Source organism: Poromitra crassiceps (assembly GCF_964638095.1).
Source record: "Poromitra crassiceps genome assembly, chromosome: 22".
Taxonomy (NCBI): Eukaryota; Metazoa; Chordata; class Actinopteri; order Beryciformes; family Melamphaidae; genus Poromitra; species Poromitra crassiceps.
Window position 1 is genome coordinate 23,730,057 of NC_139647.1, and position 18,737 is coordinate 23,748,793.

The window sequence follows — 18,737 nt, forward strand, 5'->3', positions numbered from 1 at the left end:
AACTCCAAGCCCCTTGGCAGAACCCTGATAACACCTACCTGAATTCTACACAGATTCATTGAAATGTGTCTTTTCAGAGCATTAAATAGTCTAATAAAGATGTCTGACTCTGTATAGGGCTATATATACCTGGATCAGTTAGGGAACCTGGCTTGTGGGGAACACTGGAAGAGCTAATCAACATTTTGCTTCATCACTTCGTTCTTCTGGAAAATCCATTCCTGTACAGTGTTGCCAGATTTGGCGGTTTCCTGCCTAATAGGCTGATTTGGATTGCATTGTGTGTGTGTGTGTGTGTGTGTGGGGGTCTTGGATGGGATTACACTTTCACGGATACATTTTAAAAAGGTTTCCATGACTTTTTAATGATTGATAATAGAATTTCCATGTAATGTGACTCTGAATCAATACCAGAAATTATTACTATGGACAGACACAGCTGCTCTTTATATTGGTCTTTAGTGTCACTGCATCATGGAAGCTGTTGAACTAAAACAGGAATTTCAATTTTACATAAAGATAAAGATATTAATATATACCGGTGTATATATATATATACATATATATACATACACATATACTGTAGACTGTATACAAGAAGTACTAAAATAGACATAATTATTAGACTTAGACGTGAGCTACGTTAACATCAACAGCTACAGAGAATAAATTTGCAGTTATTTTACATTACATGGAAGGTTATCCACGGGAAGATCGCTGTAACAATTTCATTACACACAACATTTCATGACTTGTATTCCTACACTTTCAAGGATTTTACTAATTCCATGACTTTTCCAGGCCTGGAAAACAAGATTTAGAAATCCCATGACTTTTCCAGGTTTTCCATGGAACCTTGAACTAAACGTTTAGTCTTTTGTGTGGATATTCATGTAAAATGGTAAATGGCCTTTTATATATATTTATATAGCGCTTTACAATCAGTAGGTATATTCACCCATTCATACACAGCAATTTGGTGTTCTTGCCCAAGGACACTTTGAGATGCAGACTGGAGGAAGTGGGAATCGAACTGCCAACCTCCTTTTTCCAAAGCGATTAATGGACGACCCACTCTACCTCCTGAGCTACAGCTGCCCCAAAATGGGTCTCTTCAAGTCTCCTTCACAACCAAAGCCTTTACCACAGACAGACTGAGCAATTAAATTGTCGTGTGTTGGACTATCATGTGTTTCTTCAAGCTGTCTTTATGAGTAAAGCCTTTACCACAGAGTGAGCAATTAAATTGTTTATCTCCTGTGTGGACTATCATGTGTCTCTTCAAGTCCCCTTTATGACCAAAACCTTTAACACACACTGAGCAAGAAAATGGTTTATCTCCTGTGTGGACTATCATGTGTCTCTTCAAGACTCCTTTATGACCAAAACCTTTACCACAGACTGAGCAAGAAAATGGTTTATCTCCTGTGTGGACTATCATGTGTGTCGTTAAGTGGTCGTGACGAGTAAAACCTTTACCACAGAATGAGCAGTTCAATTGATAATCCCCTGTGTGGACTATCATGTGTCTATTCAAGTGTCCTTTATCACCAAAACCTTTACCACAGACTGAGCAATTCAATTGTTTATCTCCTGGGTGGACTAGCATGTGTCTGTTCAAGCCTCCTTTACGATTAAAACCTTTACCACAGATTGAGCAGTTAAATTCTTTATCTCTTGTGTGGACTATCATGTGTGCCCTCAAGTTTCCTTTATCACCAAAACCTTTACCACAGACTGAGCAAGTAAATGGTTTATCTCCTGTGTGGACTATCATGTGTCTCTTCAAGACTCCTTTATGACCAAAACCTTTACCACAGACTGAGCAAGAAAATGGTTTATCTCCTGTGTGGACTATCATGTGTGTCGTTAAGTGGTTTTGACGAGCAAAACCTTTACCACAGACTGAGCAGTTCAATTGATAATCCCCTGTGTGGACTATCATGTGTGTCTTCAAGCTGGCTTTACAAGTAAAACCTTTACCACAAACTGAGCAGCTGAAGTGTTTCTTCCTAAGAACTTCACTGTTTTTCTGTGAGTATAAACCTGACTGGGATTCACTATTTTCCATCCATGTCTCATCATTGTCTTCAGTCTCAGAAGAGTCTGAAGTTTTGTCATCACTAGTTGGTTGTGAATTACTAGCTGGATATAAGTATATAAGATATAAGTTCCTGGCTGGTTCTGATACTCCACAGTCCTCTTCATCAGCTTCTGTTTTCATCTGTTCAGTTGAGGAGCAGCTGGCTAGAGGCTCTGCCTCTCTGTTCTCCTCAGACTGGCTTTGATGAAGCTGTGAGGACTGAGGTTTCTCTTCCTCGTATTCACTCTTCACAGGGACAGCAGTGAATGGGAACTTGGTGATATCAGCCTTCTCCAGCCCTTGAAGCTGCTCTGCCTCCTGACTGGTCCAGAGCTCCTCCTGTTCCTCTTTAATGTGTGGGGTCTCTGGGTCCTCCTGAAGCTGCTCTCCCTCCTGTTCCTCTTTAATGTGTGGGTGCTCTGGGTCCTCCTGAAGCTGCTCTCCCTCCTGACTGGTCCATAGTTCCTCCTGTTCCTCTTTCATGTTTGGGGGCTCTGGGTCCTCCTGACCGATGCAGAGTTCCTCTTTAATTTGTGGGTGCTCTGGGTCCTCCTGATGCAGATGTAACGCCCTGTAAAAGGGCGATATGTGTGGAAAGAATTGAATGGCGATGCTTTCCTCAGATCAAATGTATTTTGTCTTTAAGTCACAAAACCATACAGGTACAAATGTCACAGTGGCTATTATTACTAAGTTCCTGGCAACAATATAACAAAATATCAAATATACTGTAGCTACATCAATAGACCATACTTACATATTACTATTGGAATCTATACAGGTAAACCAGTAACTTAATATAAATTCACTCATACAATAAAACACCAGTAACTTAATATTCATATAAACTCACTCATTCAACACAAGACTAGTAACTAACGTGTACATGGCCACAAAGAACTACTGTTAACAGACCACATGAGATGCTAGTTAGCTTTGCACACTGTTCTAAGCATGCACCAGACGCTGCCCGTGGCTAACGTTAGCTTAGCCACATTAGCTTCGCTCCCCGTCAGTAATTAACTGCATTCCTTCACAAAGCACGGACGTGTCACACTACAAACAGTTTCCCGAGGGCATACATACATTTACAAAACATACAAGACAATATCAAATGTTACCATGAGGGATAAATACCTGTAAAAGGGCGATGTGTGGAAAGAATTGAATGACGATGCTTTCCTCAGATCAAATGTATTTTGTCTAAGAAGCAGTGCATCCCAAAATATCCCTCCAAGCGCCTAGGCGCCGCCTGCTGGTACCCTCCAGTAATTACTACTGTAGCTTAAGTCACTTATCATTCTTGACCTCATCAAAGTCGGCCAAAAATGGGTCCCAGATAGTAGAGAACCTCTTAAAGGAACACTCTGCCCATTTTCAACCAGCTTTGTATCATTAGAACATCAGTAGTATATCAGAAAACTGTAAACTGTTTTGAAGTCTGTCATTTAATTTGACAGTTATTGAGTGTTCAAGTGTATCACTGGTCCACACTAACTCAAATTAATAACTCATTAACTCAAATCAACTCTCAATAACTGTCAAACTAGATGAATGATGAATAGTTTGACAGTTATTGAGAGTTGATTTGAGTTGATTTGAGGACCCCTGGGTCCTTGAGGGGGTTTCAGGGGGTCCCCATCCAAAAGGGGGGTCATTTTTTTTTATTATCTATAATTCCATTAATAAGTAACACAATGACTATTTTGGTCATGGGTTTTATACACTTTCTGGACCATGGCATAAAATCCTATCAAATGGGCGTCAGTGGTCTAATTTGTGTCAGTTTAGGGGTCCTTCATGAAAAAAATTGAGAACCACTGATACTGTATAGACTAACTATGGGGCCTTGCAAACCTAGTGGTCGGCAATTACTATACATTCTTAAGCATGTATTGTTGTAACAAGTCAAACAAAATACATTTTTCACAAATCTCTTGACCAGGGTGGGAGTTGCAGGCCATGGCCTCCGTTGCCCCTCCCTCTGGCTGTGGTGCCCTGAGATCCTTCAGGCCATATCGGGGGGTGGTGTGAACGGCCTCGCCTGTTAACAAGGACGCCTAAATGAAACTTGTGGGTTCAGCGTAGGTTGAGCGTTGCTTCGGTGTATAGTGTGAATGGGGGCTAACCCTAAGCCTAACCTAATGTAAACAGCGTGCTTCAGAGGCAACGACAGTCTTGTGATGAGCTACAAACAGCATGAGAGTATCACCCAGTTCAACATGCAACATGCACTGCTTCAACTGGCTATTCTATGGTAATATTACAAAAATTGTCCGATTTGCTCCCTATCATTTTAGAATGGTGTTATTTTTGTTTGAAGAGCCTCCAGTCTGGAGTTATTTCATGTAAATGGCTCTAGGCAGGGCTCTTTAAATCAATTAGACTGATGGATATCCAGCTTACTTAGGTTGTATGTAGCACGATTATCTGATTATCTGATCATTATAATCTGATATTATTGTGATTATCTGTCAGAGTAGGGCTTTCTTACCCACTCCAGTTATGGCTTTGACCCGTTGAGTCTTTCCTAGTTTGACAGCGATGCGTTTGAGGACGTGCTGGATGTCATCACTAGGCTCCTCCAACTCATACTTCTCAACGTAACTGCAAAGACACAACAACACACAGAGCAAAATGAATGCAGAGATCCTATAAAAGCCCAGTCAACCATAATGTAGGGGAGAGAAGTCACACCTGAACTTCTCCAGCCTGTTCAGAGAATAGAGCAAGTAGTCAGCCATGATGTCTTCCCCCACTAAACGGTCCAGTATAGTTCCTAGGAAGAGACAGAGATGGGCAACTTTGTACAAGATTTCTTGAGTGCATTATTAAAAATAAAAATAAAAATAAAAATAAAAATAAAAATAAAAATAAAAATAAAAATAAAAATAAATCACTCCAATAGGTTGAAGCCACGTCTTGTCATAGACAGTCCGCATGTCTGGGAACGCCCACAAAATGTTAAACGGCTGGCGCGCGAGTGGGGTAAAACCGCCCATATATCTCATGGGCTGACTCACCAAAAGACGGTGCTGCGGCTCATGTAGTTACATGTTTGGGGGTTCTAGAGCAGAACACAAGACGTCTGCTCAGATGTGCGTTTACTGCGGTGGTTAAATCCCCGATCGTGTCTGCCTGGGCTGGGCTATCAGCTAAATTCTAACTTTGCTGAATGGATAGAACGGGGGAATTTACCCCACCCTGACCCCGCCCCCAGGCTAACCCAGCGTCTATAGACCCTTCTCACGGGGGCCATTTTGTGTCGAGAAGCCAGGGTAAACACAGGTGCAAGCAAAACACTAATGAGGGTTTCCAAATTCCAATCATGGAAGTTGGAAACCCTCATTAGTGTTTTGCTTGCACCTGTGTTTACCCTGGCTTCTCGACACAAAATGGCCCCCGTGAGAAGGGTCTATTGTGGGCGTTCCTAGAGCCTGTATGGGCGTTCCCAGACAGGCGGACTGTCTCTATTATGTGACAGAAAGGAGATTGAATGTAGTTAGTTTTTCCAGCAGGTGTTCCTGAAGGATTCTCTTTCCCTTTTGCTGCAAAACAATACATTCAAATGATGCATTTTTGCTCACCACATAAAGCTAGCTTCATGCCACTTTCAATGCTCTGGATCTTAGGAGGCAGGACACCTGGTGTGTCCAACAGGTGGATGATGGGTCTTTCACACACCTGAGGACAAGCATCACAAACATCAGAAAGTGCATTATGCGCATAAACAACACCCCATAAACACACAAACACACAACACCCCCATAAACACACAAATACACAACGCCCCCATAATAAACACACAAATACACAGAGCCAAAAATGAATTGTACACCCACCAGAATTTTGGTCAGGACTGCTTTGGTTATACCTGGCTCTCCCCCCACCCTAGAAGCATGGCCTGAAATCAGTTTATGAACCGTTTACTGATTAGAGAGGGAATGAATAATCCACATGGATCATATGAAATCAATCAATACGCAACCATTTTGCATACCTTTTTTCAAATTTGTTCTTCTTAATGAGTTGATCAGAGACGACTTCCCCACGTTTGGCACACCGATCACCATCACGCAATAATTTGTATTCTGAAAGTTACATTAATACATAACATAATTTACCCTCAATTATCCTCTAAATCTGTAACCAAACTGAAAACACATTTCTACAGAATGACAGAAATGTATCAGAAACGTCAAAGTGAAAATAAATGATTCCATAAGTCTTCTTCACCTTCATTGAGTCAACACCTTCTGAACAGGCTTTATTCGTTTTGCACTAGTGGACGTTGCAAAGAGCAAAGAGCTCAGGCTCCAGTTAACTGTTCAAGTTAGTCGGGAACCATGATGAGTGAAGTAGAAAAACCACTGTGCGGTTGTATGCCTCCACCAACAAGTCAAGTCACAGTGCAGTCTTCTACATCCACGTCTGTCCAGACTCACACACCTCTCTGCTATGTGGGGGAGGAGGTCTACATCCACGTCTGTCCAGACTCACACACCTCTCTGCTATGTGGGGGAGGAGGTCTACATCCACGTCTGTCCAGACTCACACACCTCTCTGCTATGTGGGGGAGGAGGTCTACATCCACGTCTGTCCAGACTCACACACCTCTCTGCTATGTGGGGGAGGAGGTCTACATCCACGTCTGTCCAGACTCACACACCTCTCTGCTATGTGGGGGAGGAGGTCTACATCCACGTCTGTCCAGACTCACACACCTCTCTGCTATGTGGGGGAGGAGGTCTACATCCACGTCTGTCCAGACTCACACACCTCTCTGCTATGTGGGGGAGGAGGTCTACATCCACGTCTGTCCAGACTCACACACCTCTCTGCTATGTGGGGGAGGAGGTCTACATCCACGTCTGTCCAGACTCACACACGTCTCTGCTATGTGGGGGAGGAGGACGTCTGTCCAGACTCACACACCTCTCTGCTATGTGGGGGAGGAGGACGCCTTGAACCAAATGTTCTCACAAGAGCTCAGACTTGGCAAGTGTTGGTTCGTCCACGTCCACGACAAACCAACACCTGTGTAGCTGATAAGACCCTTTCATGCACAACAGCATAACTGTCTCATAACCCAGCTGGAACATGTAGATACATGTAGATACATGTAGATATTACATGTAGATACATGTAGATAATACATGTACATACATGTAGATCAGGGATACTCAACTTGCTTTGCCCGGGGGCCACTTTCATGAAATGATAGAAGGCCAGGGGCCAGTTAATAAACAAACAATATACATTTTTCTGTAGCGGATTGTAGGTTTTTGGGGTGTCAGCCGGAGTTTAGTCTGACAATGTTGTGCACACCGGATAGTTAGTTAGGTTAAGTTAGTTAGGTTAAGTACATACATACAGTACAGTAAGTGCCTGGGTAGTGAGCAGACGGCGGTATTTGACAATTTAGCAGCTAAATCATAGATTATTGAAAGATAATCCATAATGCTATAACAGAAGTGGATTATTGGCCAGAATGACATGACATTTGGACACTTATTCAGCGGGTATCTTGCATGTTGCGTTTAGGTGCACTGTAAAAAAAAAAAAAAAGTGGCCCGCGGGCCACAAGTTGAGTATCACTGATGTAGATAATACATGTAGATACATGTAGATACATGTATCTACATGTAGATGCGTGTACAGTAGATACATGTAGATACATGTAGATACATGTACAGTAGATACATGTAAGGCACAAATGATAAATGATAAAATTATCTGAAGCAGCTCACCTCATCTCTATTAAAACGTGGTTTGCTCTCAATCAGCTGTTTCACCATGGGCACCAACTACAACAGAGACAACAGGCAGAATGTGCAGGTTAAAGTTCATAGTTGTATTTCATCTCATCTGACTCATTTCTGAGAAATCTCAAATGCTTAGTCTCTCACCTGTTTGACGTTGTCGTCTCTCTGCTTGAGGCAGTCTGTGAAGAGAATGTTTCTTGCCCCATTTTTTCCCAGTTGCTTCAGGATTCTCTGCAGGGAAATTGTGAGATATTGTTGTCAGTAATTACAAAACACTGTCATATTTGCTACTAACAGGTCACTACAGTATGCAGTAAGTAGCAGAGTAAAGGCTTTTCAACGCAGAGTCCGTATTTTTCGTCCGAAATTGTCGCACATTTAAAAAATAAATACGACCTCATGTTGTGTCACTTGCCTTTACACACTGACTCAAAACCCTTCGTCCGTCATTAAAGTTTTTGGAACAGGTCAAAAGCCTTTTTTGAGCTGTTTGACCCGTCTGTGTGTCTGTGTTTGGGGGACAGAGACAGAGGAGTGGCCGAGCGGGACTCCAGTCTGAGCGGAGAGGTAGCGGCTCGCTCCACCTCACTGGCCCCTCTCTGCTCCCTCTCCCCGGCTCGCTCCACCTCACTGGCCCCTCTCTGCCCCCTCTCCCCGGAGAGCTCCACCTCACTGGCCCCTCTCTGCTCCCTCTCCCCGGAGAGCTCCACCTCACTGGCCCCTCTCTGCTCCCTCTCCACATGGAGCTCCACCTCACTGGCCCCTCTCTGCTCCCTCTCCCCGGAGAGCTCCACCTCACTGGCCCCTCTCTGCTCCCTCTCCCCGGAGAGCTCCACCTCACTGGCCCCTCTCTGCTCTCTCTCCCCGGGGAGCTCCACCTCACTGGCCCCTCTCTGCTCCCTCTCCCCGGAGAGCTCCACCTCACTGGCCCCTCTCTGCTCCCTCTCCCCGAGGAGCTCCACCTCACTGGCCCCTCTCTGCTCCCTCTCCCCGGAGAGCTCCACCTCACTGGCCCCTCTCTGCTCCCTCTCCACATGGAGCTCCACCTCACTGGCCCCTCTCTGCTCCCTTTCCAAGGGGAGCGGTGCTGCAGCACTCGACCACAGCGCACCACAGCCGGCTTGGCAAGGTGTCCAGTACGATACGCTTCCCCGACCTGCTGCCATCTGTCTTCTCCAGTCCACATCACCGCTGGTGCGGATCAGCCGCTGCTGCCTGTCAGTCATGTTGTAATGTGGATACAGGAGAGGACGAATATTTGTCTCGTATTGCGAATTGAACGAAGAACATAATAATAACAACGCATCGGAATCAGTGTGCAAGGTTTCTGTGCGTGATGATTTTCTTTTTGGATGACGGATTAAAAAAACGCATATGAAAAAAAAACAGTGTGCAAACTCCTTACGCTACAACAAAACTGACTTGCTACTAGAGACTACTTATTGCAGGCGTACAGTACCTGCTTATTTGACAGATCAGCCAGGTCCATTTTGTTGAGAATGAGCAGGTGCGGTCTGACATCTAGACTCTCCTGAAACAGAGGGTTCCTCCCAGAGAAGGGGATGTGCTCATGTTTAAGAAAAATGAAAAATCAAGTTTCCTGCACACATTACATTACATTACATTACGTCATTTGGCAGACGCTTTTATCCAAAGCGACTCACAATATCACATTTTTGTCAGCAATAGAGCAATCAACTATGCAACACAGTCTATGACAACTACAACTTCTGAAGGAACAGTGGTACAAGTTTAGTCTAGGTTAGTAGTTTGTTTGTTTTTTTTTAAGAGAGAGAGAAGTTAGTTCAAGAAGGGCCCAGACTCCGCATTGGCCCCAGCTCCCTTTCACTCTGTGCAGCTGTGCTCATTGATTGACTTGATAGCTTCTGCAGATCTGACATTGTGCTGAACTGCTGTGTTTATTTGCCCAACATGCTAAACTGGATTAGCGTAAATCCATAATAGAAAGAAATTAGGCATTTGTCCTGCTTAACCCTACAGCATTGAAAAAGGATATTCTGGCATCATGAATTTCTATGATACAGTCCACATCCTTCAGGCCGGCTCTCATCTGCTTCAGTCCTGCAAACAGTGATGATATATTACGTATATGTATGTATGCAAAGTCACAGCTTGGTTTGGTTTTCGTCATTGTCTTTCTCTTTGTATGAACAACATCAATAAATCAATAATCAAAAAATATAAGCTCAGCAAGGTCTCAAAGTGGCAAATATCAGTTTCAGGGTTCAGTAATAAGTAAAGTGAAAACTTGTAAAAATCTTGGTTATGCTACATTTTCAAAGCTTTATGGTAAATGGTCTGCATTTATATAGTGCTTTTATCCAAAGCGCTTTACAGTCAGTAGTTACATTCATCCATTCATACACCGATGGCGGCAGGCTACCACGCAGGGTGCTGGCACACCAACGGGAGCAATTTGGGGTTCAGTGTCTTGCCCAGGGACACTTCGACATGCAGACTGGGGGAGCCGGGAATCGAACCACCGACCTCTTCTATCCAAAGCGATTAGTGGACGACCCGCTCTACCTCCTGAGCTACAGCCGCCCCGTTATGATGCATGTGTGTCACCAGTTTTGTTTTATGCAGCTGGAGTTTGGGGAAGTAAGGAATTTTCCAAGGTGAATGCCATCCAAAACCGTGCAATCCGATGTTTTCTGGGCGTACATAGATTTACACCTGTGTTGGCTTTTCAAGGGGATATGGGTTGGGAGCCTTGTTTGATCAAACAAAAAGGTGAAATGTTGAGATTGTGGAACCGTCTATCTAATATGCCAGAGAGTAGAGTAGCAAAACAAGTGTTTCACTGGGATAAAGCACATAACTATCCATGGTGTAATGATATGTTGGCGATAGGTTGGCGATAGGTTGGCGGTTCGATCCCCGCTCCCTCCCAGCTGCTGTCGTTGTGTCCTTGGGCAAGACACTTAACCCTCCTTGCTCCCGATGGTGTGTAGGCACCCTGCGTGGCAGCCTGCCGCCATCGGTGTATGAATGGGTGAATGTAGACTATCTACTGATTGTAAAGCGCTTTGGATAAAAGCGCTATATAAATGCAGGCCATTTACCATATGAATGCTGTGTTCAGGGAAGCTGACCAGCAATTTATTTTCAGAAACAGTTTATGTTGTAGTGTTCGCTATATTAAACATAGGCTATTTCTTGACTATAAAGAAAAATGGGCTAATGACATCTTGCTCAAACCAAAACTCAGAACATATGTTCAGATTAAAAATGTGTTTACTCCAGAACCCTATGTTACTTTACCCCTGGATAGATCCAGAAGATCTTTATGTGCCCAGGTGAGAACGGGTACCCTCCCTTTGGCTATTGAGGTTGGCAGGTTCAATTCTATTGCTGAGGAGGAGAGACTTTGTACTGTATGTGAATTAGGTGTTGTGGAAGATTAATTTCATTTTTTGTTTCATTGTACGCTATATGAGGAACCAAGATTGTCTCTATTTCAGTTCATGCAAAATAAGAAACCTGAACTATTTTGGTCAGGAGATGATGCTAAGTTGGAATGGCTATTCAGAGATGAAGTCTTCAGTTTGGCCAGGTTTATTGGGAGTGCTTGGAAACTCAGAATGGAGAAGTTGTTCATCTGAATATACAACTCTGTCTTGTCTTGTTTATGTTTGAGCTTTTTGTAGCTTGTTTGTTGATTTGTTTGTATTGTTGAACTTGAATGATTTGTGTCTTGTAAGCCCAGACAGGTTGGGCACCATGAATATGGTGCATGACACAGAAATAAAAATGTATCTATCTATCTATCTATCTATCTATCTATCTATCTATCTATCTATCTATCTATCTATCTTATTATTCGGTTTCACTGGAATTCTGTTGCTAGGGAACAGTTTGGACCCTTGTTTATTTCCACTCAGCTAATGGTATTGTATTAGGCTATTAGCACACACTGCAACAGGAAGTACACTTTGGTACATGTATTATTAATGCTGTCAAATTGTCTTATTGTGTGTGTGTGTGTGTGTTGGGGGGTGGAGTGTAACTTTGAATGATAGCTAATGTCCAATTTATCCATTTATCTAACCCATTTGGGGAGTGTCATTTTAACTGGTAACTCCGTTAGTTAAATAACAGTTCAAAAATGAACTGATAAGGTTAATGACTGACGTGACGTTGGGAATTTGACACAACTTCGTCTCCATTAGCCTAATACAGTTAAAGCTATCATATCCGGGTAGCATACAGGCACTAGTCAGTTTCACATATTGTGTAGTCTCGCTGGCCAGCATTCTGTGGATAAGACTGAAATGAAAACGTATTCCATCAACATTGAAACAAGGCGACCTTTAACGTGAAACATGAGCTCCTCACCTTTAGCCATGTGTCCGGGGAACCAGTGGGCAACTTCGCGTTCAGCAAAGTCGAAAACTGGTCGAAACCTCCCGACATTGCAGAGTGCGTGGTACAGCTTCATTGTTATAGTTTATTATAAAAACTAGAGCGGATTAAACTTGAGGTTGATCTGGCAACAGTCAATGCTCCTCATCTTCTGCACAAGCCAGCCATGTTGTTGTGTTACAATGTTTACATGCCGACCCGAATCTGGCGTCAAACAACTTGGTTCCTACCCTTTGTGTGCAGTTACCGTTACAGCTGCATGATAGTGTTCTATAAACTGTTACACTATTCATTGAAAATAGCATGGCATTGTAGTACTGTAGTCAAATAAGATACAAATAAAAGTGAAAGCCTGAATTGTGAGGAACCAAAATCCTCAAGCTTTCAGTCTCATTCTTGATTGATTTTATAACTTAAAATAGCCTATATGAGCTGTAAATTCAATTTACATTACAATATTTATAAAACAATTATTGTTGTATTTCATCAATCAAGAAACTTAATTTAAATCTATTTGCACAATTCATCTCACTGCTTAACTTCACTTTATTAGATGCTGGTGTTATGCACCCAGCAATCTGGGAACCCAGAGATTGACAGATTGTGCACCCAGTGTCTCTTACTGACAACAGATCCTGTAATGTTATTATGTTACAGACCATGGCGAGTGTGTTCAATTTAGAGGCTAGATTCTCTGCCTGAACCCCAGACTGGCCCGAATTTCTCCTCTATTCCTCAGGCCCGGGTCAGTCTCGTGGTCAGATATAATAATTATACTGAAAGCTGAAAACTCAGGTCATAAGCAGTGTTGTAAGCAGTGTTATATATACGTATACATATATACTGTATATATACATACAGTATATATGTATACGTATATATAACACTGCTTACAACACTGCTATATATATATATACAGTATATATGTATACGTATATATAACACTGCTGAATGGTGTGAACGAATAATCATCCTGTGTCAGCGCTTTGAGCCTTGGAAAGGCGCTATATAAATCCAATGATTATTATTATTATTATTACTGCTTACAACACTGCTTATGACCTGAGTTTTCAGCTTTCAGTGCTCTCGACAACTAATGTAATTCACTGAGCCGCCCTGAAACGGTTTGGAGAGTGTGGTCATAGTCAACTAAATTACTTGCCATACTTCATAAACACAAAAGTTAATTGAATTACAAATAACTGAAATATTTTGGTAATTCTCTGGATGTGATTTATCTGATTGTGAGTGAGCAGAAATGAACACTTCATTCCCCTCTGGAGTCCGTAACATAGGGCAACTTTGAAGTTGTTGTGTGAGCTGTCAGTCTGTGGAAAACCATGGCAGCCACAGTCTAACAGGTTTCAGTGGAACAACCATGCCACCAAGAGGAAAGCTGGATAATAGCAAGCATTGTGATTCTCATTTGCAATGTGATGTTAAAGGTGTTGCTGCTGGATGTGGAGTTGGTATGAATTGGAACGTACAACGCAAATGCAATTCAATGAACACTGAGATATGAAACTATTTTCCTAAAGTGATTTTGTCATGTTACTAGAACTGGAAACACGAATGATTGGTGTCAGCTCCATGATGAGAAGCCCTTTTGGGCCTTTGCGGCGACGATGGAGGAACGCCAGGGGAGCACATGCAGACTCCACACAGAAGGGCCCTTTTGATGAGATAGCCCATCTGGGGGGCGGGGGCGCACACACACGCGCACCCTCTCAGCGCCCCAGGTGGGAATCAAACCCAGGACCTTCTAGCTGTGAGGCGCCACCATGCCCCCTCCTTCCTGTTCATTCACAGCACTTTCTGCACCATGACATCATCATGGTGCACCATGACATCATGGTGCAGGAAGTACTGTGGATGAAGGTACAGAGCAGTAATGTTAGTGATGATACTAAAAGTAAACATTTAGTGGTGGAGGGGCTGTCAAGGAGCGCATGAAAACCTACTTGAACAAAAACAAAGAGAAGAGCTTTGTGGGGGGGAATAAAGCAAATACCTCTGTCAGCATCATAAGCCACAAAGAAAACTGAAATAATAACCCAGGATACTTGACTTAAAATGAGAAAAAGAACATTTATTTACTCACATCTAACAAACCACCCACACACCCAGTACACCAATTAACTAATCAAGACACACTTGCTAAAGCTAAAGTACAATACATTTAATAAAAAAACATCATTATAAAAAAGACAAGTATAATTATAATATTATAATAGTATAAAGAATAAATCTATAAGAACATGTAATAACGATAATGTAAATGAGAAGCGCTTCAGGTGATGATGGCATGGCACAAACAGTGATAAGAGAAGCAGACATGGGAAGTAGGGATGCACCGATTGCCATTTTCTTGGCCGATTCCGATTTCCGATTTTTGAATAGTCTGACTTGCCGATACCGATTTTTGCCGATTCCGATTTTTTTTTCTAAAAACAACAATTGACAGCTTACACAAACGTTTTTGTAACTTTGTTTGAAAATTAAGATTCATAGAACAATTCTTACATCTAATGGGGATCCAAATAATCTTATCTTATCTTATCATTTGCATGAAGTAGGACCATCTCACTCAAACACATCTCAAAATAAAAGTGTTCCAGGTTAGGCTACTGGACAGAGCTTTTTTGTGCAAATACAATGAATACAAAAATTAAATTAAATCCAATAGCCTATATCCCACAGCTATCATGCATTTACTTTTCCAAAAGAAAACAGGTGCAACAGAACATCAAAATGATCCATGGACAAGGAGTTTATAGCCTGGCTCCAGACCAGTCCTCTTGAGTAGAGGGGAAATGAGTTTATGAGTTACAGTAACGATCTTCAGTCTGAATATCAGGCGGAGTTTACACACAGTCCGAAGTTTGGTATGCGTATTTTTATCTGCCAATGCCATCCGAAAAAATATCGCCACGCACAGAAATCCTTGCACACTTGTGAGTCCGATGCATTTTTATTATTATGTACGTTCTATTTGCAATACGAAACAAATAGTCTCTCCTGTATCTACGTTACAACATGACTGACAGGCTGAGGCACCAGCGCTGATGTGGAATGGAAAAGGCAGGTCGGGGAATGGTGGACACAATGCTCGCGTTCACCTCGCCAAGTCGGCTGTGCACTGTGGCCGGGTGCAGCAGCACTGCTTCCCGGGTAGAGAGGGGGGCCAGTGAGGTGAAGCGAGCCGCTCAGACTTGACTCCAGCCGAGCGGGACTCGGCCGCATCTCTGTCTCCACGGCTTATTTTCGACTTGCATGTGTGACAAACTACGAGATTTGTCTACTTCACTGACGGTGAAAAAAATCCACAACGAGGAAGGTATGCTGGCGTGTGTGGTGTGGTGGCTGGGTGCCTGTCTCGGTGCTTTGGGGTGCGCGCACGTCATGTGAAAATCGGCTCACAGAATCGGCTATTTAGAGTGACCGGCGCAGATCACCGATCGAGGCCGATCACGTGAAAATCGGCCATTTCCGGTCACGTGCCGATCGATCGGTGCATCCCTAATGGGAAGTGGAGCTACAGTAGGTGATAAGTGGAGGGATGGGGAGGGGGGGGGGGGGGTGGAACCGAGAGGGAAGACTGACAGGAAAGGGAAGTGGAAAAAGTGGTGTGTCCTAACGGCGAGACTGCGGGATCGCTGTGTAAAAAAAGTATAGTTCTCATCCCTTCATCCTACTCAGGGTCAAGAGTTCTATAAGCTCAGCAATGGAGAAGGAGTCGTAGCACTTGATGCTGCTCAGTTGTCTCTGGCTGTCATAGCCACCCACAGCGTAGACCTTGCCCAGCAGGACGGCCATCTTGTGTCTCCAGCGGGGCTTGTTGAGGGAGGCCACTCTGATCCACAGGTTGAGCTGTGGGGGGCTTGTTGAGGGAGGCCACTCTGATCCACAGGTTGAGCTGTGAGGGGCTTGTTGAGGGAGGCCACTCTGATCCACAGGTTGAGCTGTGAGGGGCTTGTTGAAAGAGGCCAAGAAGTTGGACAGGGCCTACCTGCGGCACCAGCTGGCTAGCAGAGGAAGGAGGCAGCATTTCATCTGGGGTAAGCGTGAATATTTGTCTGTGACGGCCTGGAGGGAAACACAAAGAATGTAATTAGGTCATGTTAAAAACACATGTCATCTTATTGAGACTGCACTGTTGGCAACCAACTCACCGTGAACTCTGTTTTGCCCTCAATCACAGCCAGCACATTTTTTACAATGTGCTGCATGATGGGCTGCAGGTGCACCTGGTCATAGGAGGAGTAATGCTCCTGTAGAGCAGACTGCAACACAAGGAAGTACAGATCAATTCACTCACATGTTCTTCTAAGTCTTGTCATTTGTCTTATGAACTTATGTTTACTTTCAGTCAACCTTTGACCCCATTTGTAGCCCTGTAGACTTCAGTAAACTCACCCATGGCTGTTCATTCAGCACCAGCTGAGAGAGGCAGAGGGAAGCTGCACCAACCTCAGAAGGGTGGTAATGAACCATGTTGTAGTCCATCACCGTTAGCTCCATCAGGTACTGGGCCAGTATGTTTGTATTTACATCAGTCTAGACAGACAGAAGACAGTCACTTTGAGAGCCTGATGACATAAACTACACACACATACACACCTATCTATCTATGATAAACCAATTCAAACTCTCCAACTAATGAATGATGAATACTAATATATATATATACAGTATATATATATTAGTATTCATCATTTATTAGTATTCATCTCCAGGATTTTGGGAACTATTCAGTAGACAAACTCACGCTTGCAGCCTTTGCAGCCCTCTTGAGGAAGTGCAGTGGCAGAGGGCGTCCCAGCTCAAAATTGAGGCCCTTCAGTATGACCTGCTCCATCTTCTTGATCTGGGCTGCTGTGACCTTATTTTCTGTCATACGGGTAAACCTTGCCACTGGTGGAGGGTAGACTTCCTCATATTTCGAAGCCACAAACATGGCCGCCACACCAACGAGCATCAGGTTTGCCCGAGACACTGGCACTGGCTGGACCTGCAGCACAATAAGAAGAGTGTTAGCTACTGTAGTTCATAGAAAGCTAAACAAGTCAATGTCTAAAACAGTTTGTACCTGGAGAAAACGGTCCAATATGGCAATTGTCAGGTACAGTGTCTCCTGTTGCAGGCCAAAGCAGGAGTGGACCGAGATGAGCCAGTCGACCAGCTTGGCTCTCATGTGTTCGGTGATGTCGTAGCCCTCCATGTAGTTGGGTCGGATTACCTGTTGGAGCTGTGGAGACAGAACAACTTGTCATATAAAAATACACACTCCAATGACAACGGAATAGCATAGCAGCTCAAAGTAAATCAGGCTGGCATTAGAAAAACAAAGACGGATGGTTGAACAGGTTTGAGGTAGGACTTTAGAAGGTATATTTTTATTGAATGTTTGTATGTATATTATATAATATTTGATGCCTGTTATTTGTTGTATTGCTTTGTCTGTCTGAGACGAAGGAGCACAATGGAAACAAGTCCATGACTTTATTGTGTCTATCCTTGTTGTTTTATTGAGGTGCATGTCTTTTTCTGTCATGGGTTTTTAACCTAACATCAAATCAAGCAATCAATCAATCAATCAAAAGAATAGTGAGGAGAAATAAAGAGCATAATTACCTCAAGGAGGCGCAGGTACGCATATATGTCCTTGACATATTCAGAGCAGAGCTCTGGCACGTCTCCATCCAGCTCATCGATGTCGTCGACAGACAAGAGTGTGTCAGAGAACGACCTTTCCTCCTCCTGCACCTTTTTGTTTCCTGACCTCGACGGACAGTTGGTCAGGTCACCAAGGGCCACTCTCCTTTGACCAGCTGCTGAGGCTGTTCCCATCTGCATTGGGAAAATCCAATCCAATCAAAAGAAAGCAAAGAAAAGAATACTGTAAGGCTGTGGCAGCTGTTCTCCACACACACAGGGTGACCAGACATCCAGGTTTGACTGGGCACACTATGGGAGGAAGGGATTGCCTCCATCTCTTGGTCTGCTGGTGACCTCCCTGCACTGTGGTTCTCTACCTGGCTTTGAATAGAGAGCTGCAGGAATGAGTCTGGAAGTATACTTCCAGGTTCTTCAGTGGAAAAGTCTATGGGATTAACATGGGGGTTTTGCTTAAATGCATAAAATAAGGTCTGTGGTTAACAAAAGTGAATAACTTTCATGACTTTTGGAGTGTGAATGCATTTTTTTTTTTACACGATTTTTTATAAAAGTTAAAAGTTATTTACGTTTGTGAAGAGTATCATGCTGAACCCAAATTCACATTCCCATAAACTTTTGTTAAACGCATACCTTATTTTATGCATTTAAGTGAAATCCCCATTCTAAAACGCCATAGACTTTTCCACTGAAGAACCAAATGGTGGCGATTTCTGGATAAAGCCTACAATAATACGTTATCCCTGCGGTACTCTTTAATTTTGTGTGTGTGTGTGTGTGTGTGTGTAGCAAGGTATGAATGAACATGTGTTTTGTCTCAAAACAGG

The 18,737-nt window shown here is 43.2% G+C and overlaps 2 protein-coding genes across 2 annotated transcripts; both read right to left on the minus strand.

Annotated features, from left to right (window-relative positions):
- Positions 1-698: 698 nt before the first annotated feature.
- On the minus strand, positions 699-12,335 carry LOC310795901 (mitochondrial ribosome-associated GTPase 1-like). The gene is made up of 11 exons (XM_083658004.1): positions 12,208-12,335; positions 9,848-9,930; positions 9,308-9,415; positions 7,993-8,079; positions 7,834-7,890; positions 6,084-6,174; positions 5,926-5,987; positions 5,671-5,767; positions 4,781-4,862; positions 4,578-4,690; positions 699-2,654 (listed from the first exon to the last, which is right to left on the minus strand). The coding sequence occupies exons 1-11, from the start codon at positions 12,308-12,310 to the stop codon at positions 2,563-2,565; spliced, it is 975 nt and encodes a 324-aa protein (XP_083514130.1). The 5' UTR covers positions 12,311-12,335; the 3' UTR covers positions 699-2,562.
- Positions 12,336-15,912: 3,577 nt separating this feature from the next.
- Positions 15,913-18,084, minus strand: LOC310796434 (G2/mitotic-specific cyclin-B2-like; the record flags this gene model as incomplete). Its single annotated transcript, XM_083658617.1, has 7 exons — positions 15,913-16,114; positions 16,244-16,320; positions 16,407-16,517; positions 16,651-16,791; positions 17,003-17,239; positions 17,324-17,482; positions 17,869-18,084. The coding sequence occupies 7 exons, from the start codon at positions 18,082-18,084 to the stop codon at positions 15,913-15,915; spliced, it is 1,143 nt and encodes a 380-aa protein (XP_083514743.1).
- Between the last annotated feature and the right edge of the window lie 653 nt (positions 18,085-18,737).